Consider the following 19,201-nt stretch of genomic DNA (forward strand, 5'->3'; position numbering starts at 1 on the left):
GCTCCTGTCCGCTACTTTCAATGTGTTTTCATAAATGGACCTAACGGATTTGGACTGCAGCTTCCTACCAACCCCTCCTCAGACAAGGAAGAAAAGAGTCACTCAAAGATTTCCAAGAGAAAGACAAGGAAACCAGGGCAGTAGAGAGACTGAGTCCTGTGATTGCTCGCATTTTGCACATTATCTTTTCTGCTGAGGTCCACAGTAGTCACAGTGGTACTTGTCATTGCAAGAATGTGATCCACTTGGCACATGTACCTGGAAAAGTTTCCATGAGACACAGGCAAAGCAAACAGTAATAAGCTGTGTTTGACAAAGGTAGAGAAGTAAAAGCACCCCATTTCTCATGTGGAAATGCTGCTAACAAAGCATTGGCCTGATTGTGTGTGTGAGCGTGTGTGTGATTTCCTGCCTCTTTTGCTCCTCCTTTTTTTCTTTACCTGCTCAGCATTAACGTCAGTCTGTTTTTCATTTATTCTTAACTAGGGAGTGAGAGGTTGAACATAGCTTTTATATCAGCAAGATTGCAAGACTACCTGCAATTCTAAATCACTTCTTCGTAAAGTTCAATCAAATTGCTGACAGGAGAAAGCCTCACTAAATCATGAAAATGTGCCCTGCAACTGGTGCTATTTTTATGTCTCATTGACCAGTGTGGTTTGAAGTTCACAATTGCTATCAGCAGCTCAGCATACTACCAGTAAGTTGATTCTTCAAGTCATGCTAATGATGAATATTTCTGTTTAGCCTGAAGCAGTTAAAGACACTGTGTGTTTGACCTGCCTGCTGGCAAAATACAAATAGTTCACGTTATAAAGCCCAAATTGAGAAGAGAAAGTAAAACAACATGGCAAAGGTGAGAAAAATCGATGTTTTATCAACATGAAGATCCCAAGAAACAAGCAAAACAAAACAAAAATTTTTCCTGTGGGCAAATCCGATCAATTTGCAGCAAAAACCATGAAAATTGAGAATATACCAGCCAATCATTTGCTGTTAGCATAAGATGAAAAGCTGTGATGTATGATGCTGGTCACAACATGAAACCAATCCAAATACCCAGTGGTATACGTGCCAGTTTGTTACAGTGTAAACTGCTATGCGTTTTCTCAAGCGTCTGTATGTTTGCATTTAATATGAAAGGTACGGCAGTGATCTTAGAGACATAGCTACCAGCTGAAGGAGTATGATGCTCATTGTACAACTGGATACTTGCAGAATCTGATCACACCTGTAACAATCCATTGCTCTATTTTCTGCGTAATTCTAGGCAATATCACTGCTTTACCCCATTCTCTCTGCCTGCCAACCCATTCATATCTAAATTAAATAATTGACTCACATGTGTTTCAGACAACTGAATCTCTGACAAACTCATGCAATTCAGATCGCTTTGTTGTTGCGCAGCTGAGTCAAGTTGACACTGATTATTGATCATGGCCTCATGTAGACTGAGATGCAGTCCCATATTGTATATGTCCTTTGCTGTAAAATCTGTGATTGCAACAAGCAGCTTAGACAGTGGTTTCTGAAAAGAGATAGGAACATTCTCTATGAGTAGCTCTTCCCACACTGGAGCACATGGCAGACAAAAAAGTTCAGGCCTCCGCTGTTACCTGTGAAATCAGTTTTGCAGATGTACAGGGATATAGAGCTGTTGGCAGAGAATATTTCATGATAAAATGTCACTTGTTAATTTTCTTTCAGTAGGCCTTTTTATATTTCCAGTGTTGCTTTGTTTTGGTGTTTTTTTCCCCCAGTTTATGATTATGTGTATAATACTATGGATGTTAGTGCCCTCGGCTTTTATTGTGAAAGCTGTCTTAAAATAAGACTATAACTTTCCAGAAATCATTTAATTTAGTTTAGGACTTTATCCAACTTCAATATTTTACTGCACTATAAGCCTTCATTCTTTTCAACTTCTTTTACCACATTCAATTCCATACACTATGATTAGCCATAACACTTTTTCTCATTTGAGTTGAGAGATGGCAAGGTTATGTTTCATGTATCATTCCCATAATGTCTCAGCTATACATCTGAGTGCTCTGTAAACAGAAATACTGAATATCACTGAAAAAGTAATATAAAATAAGCTATTTATTTTTCTTCCCTAATATCAATCTGATTTCCTCTAAGAACAGAGGAAACGTTTGCGCTCCCAAAATGGCAAGCATTTTTCTCTTTAAATTCAACTGGAACCTTAAAAAGTATTATGTGAATTGCATGGCTTTAGTCAAATTAGCCTGAAGTATTTCAAAATCATATGCTGATTGTTATCTGTTTTGAGAAATAAAGAATATGTACTCTGTTTCTGTGACTCTAAGATTGTTTTTGTGAATGCAAAAGTGGAAGGTAAGGGTTCATGTATGTAAACTTTTTATCCCTAAGTAATTACAAATCCTATAAATATGAAGATGGCATTTCTTACAGCTAATTCTGGAAAATGAATTGTTGTGCATTTTATTCATCCCAATGGGCTTTTTGCAATACTTATCTTAACTAGTCTTTCCACACACGTTTTTTATGGATTACAGTCTGACAGTTAAGTTGCAAATTGTTTGCAGCCATTCAAGACAGAGCTTCATTTGGTATCAACCTATGTTCATCAAGATACTTATTTAAACTATTATTGTAAAACTAGAAAAAAAGAAAGAAAAAGAAAAAGAAAAAGAAAAAGAAAAAGGAAAAGAAAAAAAGAAAGAAGAAGAAAAAGAAAAAGAAAAAGAAAAAAGGAAGGAAGAAAGGAAGAAAAATGCTTTCTTCTGTAACTCATCTCAGGTCAAGATGATCTTGATGACCAAGAAACAGAGAGGCAAAAAATTGAGATATTTTTTAACACTGTAAGAACTATGGCTTGTCTATACTAGCAATTGCTAAAACCTAGGAGGTGATGCAAGAGGCAGACTATGGCCTGAAGGCAGCATGACTAACTGCACATCCAGGTTTGAAGGCTCTCTGCCCTATGGAGTTTGGTGAGTCTTTGCACACAGGAGGTTTATGCAGGTTAATCAACACTTCATGAGATGAAACTCCTCTCCCAGTTCACCTTTCCCTGAGATGCTAAAATTCTGCTGAAGTAAACAGGAACAGCAAGGCTTCATCATGGCTTGCAGAAGCCCAGTAGATACATTTTACATTGCTCAGCCAACAGCAAGGTGCCCACCCCAGAGCTGCCTGCTCCTGGTAGTGCTGTTCACTTATCTCATCTTCAACCCTCTGACCACATTCAGTGTTTTACACTCTTACCTCTGTCACAGCTGGAGTCTGATTTCAGCCTTTTACAGCTTCTAGAGTTAGTTAATTCTCGTCCTCTTTCCAGCAATCTGTGGGTTTTCACAGTGGTTCATTTCTAATTGATCAGGGAGGGGTGGTTGAGACTCTGGAAAAGGGGGAGGAAACATTTTGTCTGAATGTTTGCCTTTCTGTTTCCTACAACCCAATTATTAATGACATTTTTTGTTTTAATTGGCAATAAAGTTAACTTTCGCAAAACTATGCCTGCTTTGTTCATGGTGGTAATTAGCAAGCAAGCTCCCTGAGCTCCTTCTATCCATGAACCTTCTCATTTCTGTTCTTCCAATTTTCTTCCCCTATTCTGCTGAGGCAGTTAGCAAACATCTAGGTAGGAGTTTGGCTGTTAGCAAAAGGTAGCACACCACAGCTGGTTGTTACACAAATCTATACACATCCTACTCCTACTTATTATGCAGAATGCCAACAAGTTGCTATTTGTTCCATGTTTAGGTTTTCCACTTAGAACTCAAGACAGAACATACTTAATTTGTATATCACTGTGAAGATTTCTCCTGTTGATCCTAGAAATACCCTAGCTTTCTCTCTACACTGCCACTTACAACTTAGTATGGTCCAGCTTAGATGCAAAATTCCCTGCAGAAATGTTATATGAAATTTTGCTTTAATGCAGCAGAAGAGAACAAAAGTGCAGTAAGCCCACTTGCAGGGGATGTCTTTATCTGCCAGAGCATAAACACTCAGAAGAGCAACTAAGTCTCTTCACTTTCCTATCTTACTTAATGCTTTATTATCCACTCCAGCACCCCACTGTATAATCCATTTGGTAGAATGAGAAATGAATGAAAGTCTTTCTCCCTTAGAGAAAGCACTTGTTTAAGCTGCTTTGGGCTTCAGATAGAGTCAACAGCTGACTGCTCACAGTTACATACCACCACTAGTACTTCTTAACAAGGATACAAGATATTGGAAGCCAAGAAAAAAAGATAAAGGAATGTGAGTACTAATGGGAGAAGGAGAATGTGAAAGTTTGAAGGGCTGATACCTGAAAAAAAAAAGAGGAAATGCCTTGTGAGAATTCCCACAAATGAACCTCCTATGGTTATGAATATTCATAAAAGAAGAATAATATATTGGAGATGAATCTATTTCTCCTATCTTGTAGTTTTCCAGAAGTAAGAAACAGAAAGGTAAATTAAAATATGATTTATATATTATTTATATGACTGAAAAGGTCAGATATCCAGCTTTCATATCACCCATTTGTCCTGACTAAAGTTCTCCAAAAATTCCCAATTAACCAAAGAGATAAGGAATCATATTATTTACTTGTGAGCAAAGCTTCCCTGTGCAGAGTGTGCTTCTTAATGAAGGAGCCTTTGTCTTTTAATTAAAAAATGAAGGAACATGATCCTTTGTGCTTGTTGTCTTGGTTTATGGAATTTTTTGTGTGTTCCTTGTTTGTAATACATCCTCCACACAACAAAAATATTTTCTTCTGTACCCGTGTCTCAAAGATTGTATTAGTTATTGCTGTAAATACTTCTCAGGAGTTTTGTCCACTGTTTTGTCTATTATTAAAACAGAAATTAGTAAAATTATTAGAACATGATTTTAATTTACTTGGTCCAAAATCCCAGAAATTTAAATAATTCAGTGATGTGTTCATTGTGCATGCAGGGAAAGGAGGTTCTGTTTTACCAATACACACAGATAAAATTTGTTTACAGCTCTGAGCCTGCTACTTTGTATAGATTGCTTATTCTCAAAGGGAGAAATATATCCTTGTTTAGATGACCACTGTGACTCCTATGTTCTCTTTTTGTTCTTGCTCTCCGTTAAGAAAATCCCAAGTAGTCTCATTTTCTAGAACTGAAAGGATATTTTTATACAAGATACTTTTCATTTTTATAAGTTTTCTCATTTATTTTGAGGTCAAATTTACTCAGAAATACAGTTGTTCTCCTATCTACTGCATGGTAAGTTCTAGCTTGGAGAAAAAGCAGTAATTGTCTGAAATCAAATCACCAAAGAGAAAAATTGTAATTATTGCAAAAGTTAGACAGAAACACTTCAGCAACTTCTTTATTCCACTGTGGGGCACTACAATATGAAGGTTTTCTTTTTTAGGACCTCTTAAGGAAATGGGAAAATAAAGTTGCTGACATTAACAATCAAACACACTTTCTAGCTACAAGATAGAAATATAAATGATATGCAACCCACCTTCCTTGCTTTTTTTTTCTTTCAGAAGCAATGCAAAGAGGGAGCCTTGAGTACCATGCTGTTAAATTACAGCCTAGCTGTAGCATTTCAATGAATAAGAAGGCAACATGGTGACAACTTCATGAGAATGTTCCATATGCCTCACTAAGTATTGTGTCTTCCAATCAAAGAGATATGGTTACTCTTTCTCCAAACTGATTTTCTTTGTTCTCTCCTTGACCTTTGGGTTGATGTAAGTTTGGTTTGAGAAAACCCATATAAAACACTGCTGCTTGGTGATGGTTTGAAAGGCTAAAGACTTTATCTACCTAATCTGCTTTTCCAAAAATTTTTTAGGGTCTCACATAAGTATTTAAGTCAGACAAATTTTCCTTTTTAGTTAATTGTCAAGTGTGTTTTCCCATGAAAATCTCACCAATTTATTTATCATCTCTGGGCATAAGTAGTGTGGCCATTGAGGTTAACAGGATCACATAGACTTAAAGGATGTCTGGATCCAACCTAGCTCCCCTAAAAACCACAAAACTAAAGTATCAAAGCATCTTTTCACACCTTCATTTTCAAACCAAAAGCAAAGAGAGCATTTGGAAAACTATTATCAATGGCAGTGAGGCTATTAAACGTTAAGTGTCACTGAAAACAGAACATCTGGGTGCTTCAGCTTTCAGAAAATAGCCAGTAGCATGCCTCTAATTTGCCTGAAACCTAATGATTTAAGGAAAAAATAATTTAGACATTTTCAGTTTTTAATAGTGTTTTGGTTCCTATAGTTTTGGTGAATTAAATTAGTGGGAATTTTAAGCGCATGTAACCAAAGATTGTAAAAATATTGTCAGATCAATCCATGTAATGGAGACCTATTCACTTTTGTCACAGGAGTATTTTAAAGATACATCTGCTTGTGAACTGCTGCATTGTGGATGATAGTGATTGATGCACTGCAGAGAAAAGGGTTTCTGCAATTTAGCTGACATCATAGTTTCTGTGAAAAGAAACTGTAGCAACAGAGAAGTTATCAAGGTTTGAGTAAGATCCCATTTGACATCTTCCATCCTTTATATTGAGACTGCTTTTGTAAGAGTTTATGTACTGTTCAACCACTTCAAGTCTTTTGCTACAAAGAATGTACCATTCTCTACTTTTGTTTACATGCAGAGTTTTACAGTGTTAAAGCCTTTCTCTTACATTCATCATCTACTACTAACGTGCTCTAAAAATTAAATAGTTGGCTAAGATATAAAGGCCTAATTTTAGTATGGAGCTGAGTGTTTTAGGCTTGTCGTAGAACTATTTGTATAAGTTCCTTATTTAATTTTAAATCATCTACTACTGTTTTTGTTCTTTTTTTTCTTTGCTATATTTAGAACTTAATCAAAATTTTTAAGTGAAAGAAAATGATTAAATTGAGAAGTTGTTTAATACTTTTGAAAAGATCAAGTAACAGACTGGAAGATTCTCTCCAATATTTCTGTACAATTTAAAGGCAGTTTACAGATGATGGCAATCAGTATTTAAATCCAGAATCATGTGGCATAGATCCTGTCTTCTGAGATAAATAAATGCTTGCTTTTCACATTGGTGCAAGCATCTCACCTGTTGATAGCTGAACTACCATTCACTTGGAAAGTATATTTAGTGGAGCTACATCCTGTCAGCAGTATGAGGACACAGCTTGTCACAGTCATTGTGAAAACAGAATGTAATCAAAGACTGACAAGAAGAAATGTCTGTGTGTGTATGTGTGGATGCAGCAAGGCACCTAAGGTCTTATCTTCATGCACATGCAGAACACTAAGCATCTTCCCTTCACACACGTTAATATGTAATGAAAATAGGCCCTTATATTTCATCCTGTGGCCTTTCATATCAAGTTCCATAACTCAAGCTGGAATGAAACACAACTGTTTAAAGTCTGTCTTGGACAAATTGATGAGAAATTTCTAGATTAAGTGTTCCCTTTCTTTCATGTTGTCTATATTTATAAGAGGTCTCTGTCTCCAGTGCTCCCGTCTCACATTTCCCTAAACACATCTGCCATGATCGTAGTACTGATTTACATCGGTGTTCTCCCACTGACACCAATGAAGCTACAATTTATTTTTGTTTGTGACCCTGAAAATGAGATTTTGCTTACCTAGGAAAACTTGCAGTAGGTGAAAGTCTGAACAAACCCCTACAGTGAGGTTTTTCGGAGAGGAAAAAGGGATTAGGCTATAAGACTTTTTATTTTCTTGCACTGAGTGATTTACCTAGGACAACAGCTTAGATAATATTAGATGTGCACCTCCAGAGTTTGTATATTGTTCCTGTTCACTTTTATGAATAGGGAATTCATTTCATTTCCCTTGCAAATCACAAGAAGGTTGTGTCTGATTTTTTCTTTGTCTTTTTTTTTTTTTAATAATAACTTTGATGGTTATCATTCCCTGATGAAATCAATTGGTCTAACCAGCATAAAGCAGCTGAAGCTCCTAGGTCTCTGAAAAATTAACATTCCCTCTTCCTTCCCTCTCTGTATCTGACAAGCATCCAAATTTACCAAGCTATCTCCACCATCAACCATTTGTTGACTGACAAACATCACCTATTATCTTGATGATTAATTCCTTTGGGGAAACACAAATTGCCTTTCTGCAGTGTGATCCCAGTGTTCTTCGGAAAAATAATGGTCATGTGCTAGATAACTACTGGACAGCGAAGGTTTGTTTCTGTGATGTGTTGGAAAACTTGACTCTTGCTGGGGAGTGAATTGCTGTCACCTCACAGGCAAGTAATTCATCCTCCACAAGATAAGACCTTAAAATATTTATAAGACAGGGTTTTTCATTTGTGTAAAGGCTGGAAGTCATTTGCTACATAAGTTTTTCAGACTAATGTTAGTTTTCTACAGCTCATGCCAAAGAGTCAGAGTGCTCTACTAGGCTGGGTGCTGTATTCATTGTCTTGATTAGTATCTATCATTCACTATATATTTGCACAGGGCTCAGCACACATCTTAATGTGAAGGTTAACATCTGTGTAATACAGTAATTATAATTCAGCTAAAAAATCATCTGGTCTTTGACAATCATGAGTTCAATGTATATTACTCTGTTAGCAATTGTCTTATTCTGAAATTTAACAGAAGCAAAGAAGTCACTGCTAAGCTCATCTAACTTAAAAAATAAAGACGTGGGATTGCACGAATAGTGTAATCAGTTCTATCCCCTTCACCAATTTCACTGGGCAATAATTTTTACTATGCTTTCTCAAATACAAGAAAGGGAAACATAAGTCCCCAGATTCTCACCAGGGCACCTGACAGAAAACCAACTGCTCACACTAAAGTTAATTAATTTTGCTCTTTTGTGCTCCTTTAATATATCCAAAGGCATCTTCGGATGTTTAAAATATTGTTTTCCATTGGATTCAATTAGATAACACTTCTGTTCTTTATTAAGAAAGAGATAGCTAATAACCCATGATACAATGAAGTACCTTATTTCTAAGCTGTAAGAAGAGATATGTGCAGACTGATATCACACCAGTAAAACATTTTCCCTTTCCAAAGCTCCTGCATCAGCCTTTCATAAAACTGTATGAAGCATTGCTTGCTCCTGTCAATCACTCATGACAGAAAAGAAAACTGCTCACAGCCCTTTTAACCATTAGACATTCTTGTGAACCACAGCCCTGGGATTAACACATTTTTCTTCGCGTAGTAAAGATGCATGAACTAGTGCAACAGTATTAGGCATTCTCTACATAAAACAAATATTCAAATATAGAATCCTTTTATTCCTGAGACGGAGGCATAATCTCCTCCTATTTTGCAATATTTTTACAAACATAATTCTAGTTGCTGACTAAAATTCCAATGTGTGAGGTTAAAAAGAAGAAAATGTGCATACTTCTTTCACTATAGACATAAAGGTGGGGTTAGGTTCTCTTCCTACTCTTCAACTACTGGAAAAATAGAAATGCTTGAGAGGTTTTCATTAAACATTAGAATGCATTTTATGGTTAAAAATATAATTAATCATTGGAAAAGCTGAAAATTATCAGAATTCTTAGAAGCTTAGATAAACACCTTTCAAGAGTGGTAGTGTGCTGATCATGCATTGAGAAGCAAGGACAGTCATCTCATAATGATCAATCCTCATGTGCTATTCTTAACGTTTCCCTTATGTATCAAAAATTTTTGACGTGAGAAGACAGTACAGGTTGCTCTGAAGATAACCAGCTTCCAAAACACCACTGAGGTGTTTTTGTCAAAACACTTGCATTCTGATTTTCACTATCATGGCGTATGTTCAAATATCTTTGAAAATGTCGGGCTGCATTAAACTTATTTTTTGTAATTCAGACCTCACTTTGACAATGAAACGTTTGTGAATCCCAAGGAGACAACATTCAGAAATGCTGAGTACTAGCAATATTCAGAAGTGAAAATCCTCTTATTTGAGATTCTTGTACCTGCAGCTATTCTAATTTCTATAGACACAGGAGTGAAAACCAACCAATGGATTTCTATTACTCTAGACATTATGAGAATAAATCTATAATCCTTCTTATGCTCTGAGGCTGTATTTCTTCTTTCCCAGTAGGTCATAGTGAAGACAACCTGCTACAGTAAAGTAGAACAGCTGAAGTTCACAGTGAATACAGAACGATATCACTCAATAGATACTTTAGATGTTATTTATCTCATTTAACTTTATCAGTGGTTTGTCAGGTGTCCAGCCTAAGGCAGTAGCTCAGTCAATTTTAAATCTGTAGTCAGTGATGAGAGACTTCAGGTAACTCCTGATGACAGTCTACTTTTTCTGCAATAAATATCTGAGAGATAGGATGAATTAGGCCCAAGAAGAATTCATCTTTCTTCATTTGTTGTATTTTCAACAAGTTAAGAGCAGATCTCTCTAGATTCCATAGGGCTGAAACAGTATAAGGTTCATCTGTGGTACTATGTACCTAGTATTAATGCTTAACTTTGGCATGCTTCAGTATACAATTATAATCTTAGAAAAATGTATTTATCTAAAAAGTGCAATGCAACATTCTCTGCATTTCATACAATTTTTAGTTGCCAAAAATGAAAATATTAGATTTGGTACATTGCTGTCATGTGTCTCTTATTTTTCCCTCCCTTGTTTTAATAGCATGTCACCTAAATGTCATAAGAGTAGGTCTTCACTTGACTTTCTAGTTGAACATTTTTCTCATCAGATGAAAAGATAACGTTTCACAGAAGTTATCACTATCTACATATCTATATCTATTGAATGAAAACTGAACAATAATAACTTGGCATTGGAGGCTTCGTATCTTTGCAGTGATTAAGGTAGGGAATATGCTATGCAAGTGTTTACTCATGTTGGAAATATGTACTTTCAGCACATAGTTACTGCAGATCCAAACAAGGAATAGCTGTCTCTAAGTACCAAGTGCTTAATCTGGCTGCTGAGTCCCTAGACCCACAAAAAATAGACTGTTTTCCATCCCCCTCCAATTTCCTCTTCAAGAATTGAAATATTTAACACAGGAAACAGTATAATAGGAAGTCAATCACCAACAGCCAGATGGAATTCAAAACAACATGAGTGTAAATCAGCTCAGACTCTAAACAATATTTTCTCAATTGCTCCATGCCAACCTCTCCCTCTTGCAGTATTACATAGAATATAAAGATTGTTTCAATTATTGGAGACATTATAAATACCTAAGAGAGTTCCTCAATGATAGCACTGTGGAGAGCAAGTCCTTGCTGGGCTATCCTTATTTCTCAATTGACCAGAGTGCAAGACATTTCTGCTGTGTCAGATGTATACCAAACATGATAGATTTAGAGCTCTGAGCACATGGCCCTGTCACACTCCTTACATACTGAACATATTTTACTCCTACTCTAGTGTATTATAGTATCAAAAGTGAACAAAATATCAGTCCCTCTGTTGGTTTTTATCATTGTCAATGTTAACACTGTTTTTTATTATTATTATTATTTTTATAGACAACACTAAATTGAGAGAAACTATTGAGTCCCTTGAAAGTAGAGAGGCCTTGCAGAGAGATCTTGACAAATCACCCCAAAACCTTGAAGTCCCTTTTGATTGACCTTGGACTTCTTTTTGCTGCCTCATCACCATCAATATGAAAAAACAATTACGAATACTAATCGGAGGGCTATACCAGACTAGTGAGTTTTCTCATAATGTGTCTTACCCAGGCCCCAGGGAGGCAGTAGGCTTCCTTATGAGTCAAGTCCGATCAGAATATCAGGCCCTCTGTTTCCCTCAGAAATGACTCAGCTGTGACAACATCACCTTTGTTTTTCATGACAGATGTGGTTATGATATGGGAGATAGGCTGATGTGCCCTAGGTGACCTCTTTAATATGGATGGACCTTCAACCATATCATCATTTGCCTGTCCATCAGGTTCCAAAGCCTCATATCTGGTGTTTAAGATCACCTGTGAGGGTGAGGTAGGCAGGGAGGGGCTTAGCCTGCTGCCCGAAGCAGAAACCCAATTCCATTCCCTTCTGCCCCTTAGGTCAACTCCTTCTGCATGGTGGCAGGAAGGTAGGGGATTCTTCACTTCTTCTGCTGTGCCTGGCTGACTCATCTGTCTCAAGGGATGGCAGAGAGCAATTCCACCAGTCCATCTCTTTCTCTAGTTCACTAGTACACCTCAGCCAGCTCATCTGCTCCCAGAGCTCTGTCCCCAGGCTGAGCAGTTCTACCTGGGCACACCTCCCACAGGTGTCTTCACTGCTGCCGCCAGAAATTGACAGAAAGCTCGAGCACACCCTGCAGTCTGAGCCCTAGTTAGCTGCATGCTCCCTGAGGAGCTCTGTCTGGTTTGCTGAATAGGTTCCTGAGTCTGGAGAGGCCACAGGTGACTCAATGACTCTGTTTTCTGCCAGGTGGTTGCCCCAATGAGAGCCCTTGGAAGGAGCAGACCGACTGAACCCTCGTGACACGCCACTCACTGGCTGATGCACTATGCCCTGTTGTCTCATCTTGGTCATTGATATCCTTAGGGCTGCCTTTTTTGAAAACCACTATACGCTGTAATCCCAAAGGTATAGTGTAAGAGTACTGCTAAAGGGTTTCTATTAATTATTTTTAGTGTTTGCACTTCTTGATAAAATTAATGAAATGTTCATTTAAATTAGAATCTGTAACTAAAATTAACTTAATAAGAATTCTTTAATAAATAAAAATACTTCTTTTTTATACTGCAGATAAGGAACCGTTCCAGTGAAACACAAATTGATTAACACAAAGCGGGTAAGTAATACATAATTTCTGAATGCTTTTTTGTCATCACGTGATAAATAGAAGATTTTAGTGTGTTAAATTCTAATGTGTAAACATCAAAATTCTTATTTATTCTTGGGAAAATATAGAGTCATGCTAAGACTTTAAGTATCTCCATTACATATGGAGTGTGTGAGTTCAGAGGATCTTATATGTGAAGAGGTGGTGGCAAACTATTGCAATTCACCCAATTAAAGCACCACTGGAAGGGCTGACATCACACACAAGCTTTTGTGTCCTTTGTTGCAGTTCAGAACTTCTCATTATCCGGTCTTTCCAATTTGGCTTTCCCTTTTTTCTTTCCCTTGTGAGTGTTTTAATATAAAGCTGGTCAGTGACTTAAGGGATATGTCCAAATACATAATTGCTCTTAGGACAACAGAGAAAGAAGAGGCAATTTAAAGAATTAAGTTGAAAGTCATGTTTTTCATTTCTCTGTGATGGAGGAAAAAAGGCTTAGCTAGCCAACAATATCATTTCAACCACCATAAATTCTTCCCTTGCAGCATCTATAAAGCAATGGATCTTTATTTCCATGTTGTTAAAATCTGTGGGCTCTTCACTGTTCCACAGCAAAATAATCTAGGCATTTCCTTACCATTCCAGCACTTCAGTGTCCTTTCTGTATTGAGGTGCCCAAAACTGAACACCCGAGGTGGAGTCTCACCAGTACTGAGTACAGGGGCAGGATTATTTCCCTAGTTCTGCTCACCACACCATTCTCAATACAAGCCAGAATGCCACTAGCCTTCTTTATTAAAACAGTTTCTTTGAAAATAAATGTGTAGGTCTGAGTGATAAGACCTTAGGGTGTGACAGCACAGAACCACACAATGAAACAATTAATCTCCTGTTAAGGAGACAGAAAAAAATAACCTGTTATTGCACAACTGTTGAAAAATTAACTATTCATTTTCTATACCACCATGCTCATGAAACATGGTGGTTGACTAAATTTTATAGTCAAACAGCTGTAGAGGAATGGGGAATAGTAGTGGGATACCAAGGCTCAGCACTGGAAGCTGGTTTCAAGCCAGACCTGCTATTGTCTGAGCATTATTTCTACATGATAGTGCAGCCAACTGTGAAACCTATTATTTTCCTATTTCGCTTCACCTGACGAAAAGAATCCCACATTACAAAGCTAGAGCCACTGTTGGCCACTCTTATTCCACTCATCAGCAGTTCCCAAAGTTTTAATCTTGTCGATTTAGACCATCTGATTCTTCCAGTGAATTAAATAAGGAATGAACTGCTCTGGTGAGCCAGTGGGAGAACTTTGCAATGTCAACAAATGCCTTTGCTGGTCCGTGACTTCTCCAGTCATATCCAACTGACACCCACCACTGACAACACCCTCATAAACTGCTTTTAAATGTAAGATTGAATTCCTCTGATGACATTTGAGTTAACAATATTGTTTGTAAAATAACATAATAAAGACAATTAAATTCACCTTCAAGAGTATATTTACAGCGTATATGGAGATAACTGCTGATAGTTGTTGAGAGAACAGAATAGCAAACAGAATAGCTTATATTTTATACATCCAGATAATTTAGATTGTTGAGATTTATGGGGGGGAATAACATTATCATACATTTCTTTACTTTCATCTCTGAAAATAAGAGTAATATTTTTTTGAGATAGCAGTCTAAACAAAATGAAAACAGAAATTTTTCTTTGAGAAGTATATTTCCTGTTTCACCATCCTTCCACTAGCAAAAGAAATCTTTCACTCAACAGCTCCCATTTCTATCTTTTGGTGACGGTTATCAGCTCTGAAATTGTTTATACATTTGTTTCAGCACATGGTATGTTTCTGTGTTCAGTACCATGTTAAGCTATTCCTTCAGTGTTTTTAAGCATGTAATATGTTAATTACTACTAGTAAGACTTTCACATAGACTAATATCATTAACAAGTCTATTATTTCAATAAGCTTTATTTATAGGATTACACACAGCAGAGAAGTTCCAACATTATCTGAAGAAATGGGATCATGAGTCATCATTTTTTTCCCATACTGTTCTGGTAACAGTATACTTTGGTTCTTTTTCAGCCTGAAAGCAAAATTCACTCCATGAGGAGTTAACATTATGAATGTACATGCTTTTTTTCCCCTTGCTATTTTCTAGAGCACCAACAAGAAAAACACACTACAGTGGGCACCTCCCACTAAATATATCCAGATTTGGTCTATGTCACTCCATTCATGTATAATGATTTAATATATCTACTTAAGACACAAGCTGATTCTGATTCCTCTGAATCATTTTAAGAAAGTGTTTATCCTTCTCCATGAACTAGTAAAGTAGCCTAGGCAGACTACTTAGATAACTTAGCAACATCCACTAGGTTTTTGACTTATCCTCAGAGGTGAATCAACATGATTTCTGCAAGGAAGTGTCTGAAACATGCATGATTTTTTAGTCTGTATAATCTATGTCCTGATTTACAAGAGAGAAGTGAAGAGGAATAGAGGACAACAGTCAAAAAGTGCTGCAGACACATAACCAGTCCTTTCAAAATGTAATAGTAATGATTCATCATTGTGCTTATTTGCACTGTTTTGAACCTACAAGCCTTTCTAAGTTTCACATTGACATTTGCTGTCTGATGTATCCCATGAAATGTGTTCATTCATTCAAGTAGTGATCATACTTTTCTGTACTCTTAAGCAAATCAGACTGCATATTATTTCTTCCAGTCATGAAAGGTTTATATCTCTCCACAACTGCCAGGAAAATTCTTTCCAGACTCTTTCCTTTTTATCAGTCCAACAACACATTAACGGAATTAGTTCTCTCTAAATAAAATTTTCATGCCTCATTCTAGCCAAAATCATCCTCAGACATTGTCCTATTTGTTTAATTACACTTACCTGAACTGATGCTTCCCAGAAGATCAATTACATTTTTTTTAAAATAATCTGAGTGTTTCCATGACACAGGAACAACATCAGTGTCATTGCACATATGGGAAACTAAGGAGGAAGAAGGCAAAAAGTAATTAAGGAGATTAATGTTGGAATGAACAACTAAGGAGAAGAAACAACAGCAAGTGTTCTGAAGCAGCTAAACTAATGATTTTCTCGTATCCCTCCAGAACAATAATTCCTTTCCACATTCCTGTGACTTTCACTGTTTTGGAATAACCTGTCAAATCCTTATAACCTACTCCCACAATATCATCAATTTCCCCTTCTCTCCTAGCCTTGTGGTATGCTCATTACTTTTTTTCTGCAGCGTAAGAGGCTGGTCAAGACTTCACCTCTTGAAAACATGCTGATTTGCACTATCACTTAAATAGCTTACTATGGTTCCTGATTCCATCTACATTCCAACAGATGGATGCACCAACGTGGGAATCTCTCCTCTGACTAAGCACCATTTTGTGTAATATTTGCTGAAACAAAGTCACTTCCAAAACTGTCTTCTCTATCATACTTGGCTGAAGTTTGCCTAACAGTTCAAAAGTAGATGAGGAAAATAGACATGAACAGTCATAAAGTCTCATCAGCTCATCTCTTTAAAAAAATGGTCTCAAAAAGTGCTCACAAAGCTCTGTTTCTACAGACAGTTTTCAAGTAGCCAGTTTCCATCTATCAGAACTGTAGGTTTAGCAATGATTCTGCACCAAACTGGGAAGTTTTGCTGACATAATATGTTAGTGTTACTGTTACCTTTTTCCATTCACACAGTCCATCTTCTATGTGTGGTCTTCTTTGGATTAAAATATTTTGTCAAAAGCTGTAATGTATGAGTAGATAAAGTTCAAATCTGAATTGGCTTGAGCTATGATAAAGGACATGTTTCCCATCAGAATTATTTAAATTTTTAATACTTTAAGTAGGGTGACCTCTACACTCCTGTATGTTATTGCAGTGGAAATGCCTTATCCCTTGATGTTCTGCCATTTATTCGAAGCTTTTGGTAAGTTTCCAATTTCCAATTGCATTAGCTCATATCACCTTTCCATTCTCTTTCTTTAGTTAATTAATGAAAAATAAATTACAATCCTCCTCTAACTTAGGGCATCAGAGCTAATTCTGATAGTTTTTAAAGGACACTTTTACCCCAGACAACTACTTGAGATGACTCCTATTGACTAGTACTTTTTAACATCACATTTCCTCTATTACTCTCCCCTTTCTCCCTCTTCTTAATCATTTTCAATATTTTCAATAATCCATCATTCTAAGACTGTAACGGGCAAAGCCAATGATGGAGAAAGACATATTGCATCTGTAGAGAAACTTACGTTCCAAAACTACTTAAATGCACTTCACTCATAAATAGAGCAGTACCTTCTCAGTTAAAACACTGAAAGCAAACACATCCCAGGCCAACCAAAGAACAACTGTGATGGTCTTTCCTGATTTACTTCAGTGCTTTCATTTGTGATCAGAACTGTGACTATGGAGAAGACCCTTTCTTTCACTTTGATTTTGAACTTACTCTAAGGTGGAAGCTAGCTCAGTGGAGTTTTTTTTAGCATTGGTATGACATAACCCCACTGAAACAAGTGCTGAAATGAGGCTTCTATATCTGATTTATAATTCAAGGGCCAATGCTTTGTCACATACACTGTTAGTCAGTTTAGCAAAACTCTACAGAATTTAGTCAAATTATTAATTACTTTTTTCACTCCATAAAGGCACAGCATTAACCCCAAACAAGCAATAGTTTCTTACCCTCTGAACATCAAGAAGCAATGCTAACTGAACTGTTATTATTTCCAACATGCAAATCACTAGAACAGAAGCCTGCTCTCTTCTTAAGATTGAAGGAGTTGATACTATAAGAAGTATTTTGATTCTGTGCTTTGTGATGGGTAAATTTGATAATTTGTGATATTTAAACAATTATTTTTATTTGACTTGCAGTGGAAGCATTTGAACACATCATCAAACAGTTATATGCCACAACAATTTTTCTCAGATTGAAAATATCTGCTTTTGGGAAAATAATAGTTCTCTTTAGTTTCTATTATTTCTGGCTTTTTATCTTCCCTCTTTCTGCCTTCCCTTTTCCTCCAGCCTCTGAAACAAAAGATGGTCTCCCTTGGATTAGAAAAAAAATTCCCATTAAAAGTTTTTCAAATTCAATAACTATTATGGAATAGGCAATAAAATAATTTATTTAAAGGACAACTTTTGTAAGTAATGTTAAAATAATAGATGATAGATTCTATAGATAGAATTTTCTAACATGTTAGATAAGTATAATTGTCCCTTTTCACAGTTTGGCTGGTTTGTCCCTCTCAGTCAGATTCAGCTAAATGTGCATAACCTCTTCTTCAATTTTCCAGCAATTTCACTAGCAATAGAAATAAGCCCCACACTCTACCTCTGCTGCAGTCTGATAATTCCTGGAACAAGGTAAACTTTGTTGCAATCCAAAAGGTTTCCAATAGCATTATGAAATTGTTGATGGAATGAAGATCGAAAGACCAACTGTGCACTCATCAGGCTAATTTTCTAATGTTTTTTATCTAATGTAATGATTCCCAGTTGTGCCATATAATTGCTATTCATTAGAACAGCCCAGTATAATACATAATATCTTATAAATAACATATAAACTTTTATCCAGTATGTAGTCTTCTAAGATTTTTCAATATTTTGCTGCCTGTAACTGTACTGGATTGGTTTCTTAACTGATATCTCTGCTTATGAAATGTTAGAATAAATCACATTGTGAATTTCAATTTCAAGTTCTAGATATGAGTGACTAAATGCTAAATTTTTTTCCTAGGATCAAGCAGTTTTTTCAACATGTGTATTTAAGTCAATGGTCACACAGATTCTTGCGTTAAAAGAAAGGACTCTCGTGTAACCTAGAAAAACATAAAATAGTTGTCTTTCATGTGGGGAAAATCATCACCACCAGATCAGTTTTGTAACCCATCACAAATCAGTATGCCAGGCAAGGGAGAGCATGAGGGGTCAGAAAGAAGTTCTTCAGCAGAAATAATTTGATTGCCAAAAAACTTCATTAGGATAAAATAAGTAGAACAATAATATCAAAAATTTTATAAGATCCAAGAAACAATAATAATATGAGCTCAGGGAGTAGAGGAAAAAGCTACAGGATCTTAGGAGCTAGTACAACAGGGAGGGATAAAATAAAGAACTACAGAGAAGGAGGATGTTCACATGCAGACTGTGACCTGACAGTAAATTATATAGAACTGAAGAAGTGTGAGAATGAGGATAAATGATTTTATTATTATTTCTGTGTGATGTAGCTCTGAGAAAATACGATGTATATGTATATGCATTGTATATATATATGCAGCTCCCTGTAACAATATAGTTATAAAGCAAAATTATATATTTCTTTTAACACTTCTGCTTAGGAAAGAAAATAGTTCAAATTCTGGATTCATATTTTAACACCTTTGGTTTT

General features: G+C 36.3%; 1 protein-coding gene across 1 annotated transcript in view; it reads left to right on the forward strand.

Annotated features, from left to right (window-relative positions):
• Positions 1–2,316, forward strand: part of TRDN (triadin) — a 208,455-nt gene extending 206,139 nt beyond the window's left edge. The window contains exon 39 of the mRNA XM_040697502.2: positions 2–2,316. Coding sequence (XP_040553436.2) covers positions 2–144 — 143 coding nt within the window. The 3' untranslated portion in view covers positions 145–2,316. The remainder of the gene's footprint in view (position 1) is intronic.
• Positions 2,317–19,201: the final 16,885 nt, after the last annotated feature.

The sequence above is a fragment of the Gallus gallus genome, chromosome 3 (genome assembly GCF_016699485.2).
Source record: "Gallus gallus isolate bGalGal1 chromosome 3, bGalGal1.mat.broiler.GRCg7b, whole genome shotgun sequence".
In the NCBI taxonomy this organism is placed as follows: domain Eukaryota; kingdom Metazoa; phylum Chordata; class Aves; order Galliformes; family Phasianidae; genus Gallus; species Gallus gallus.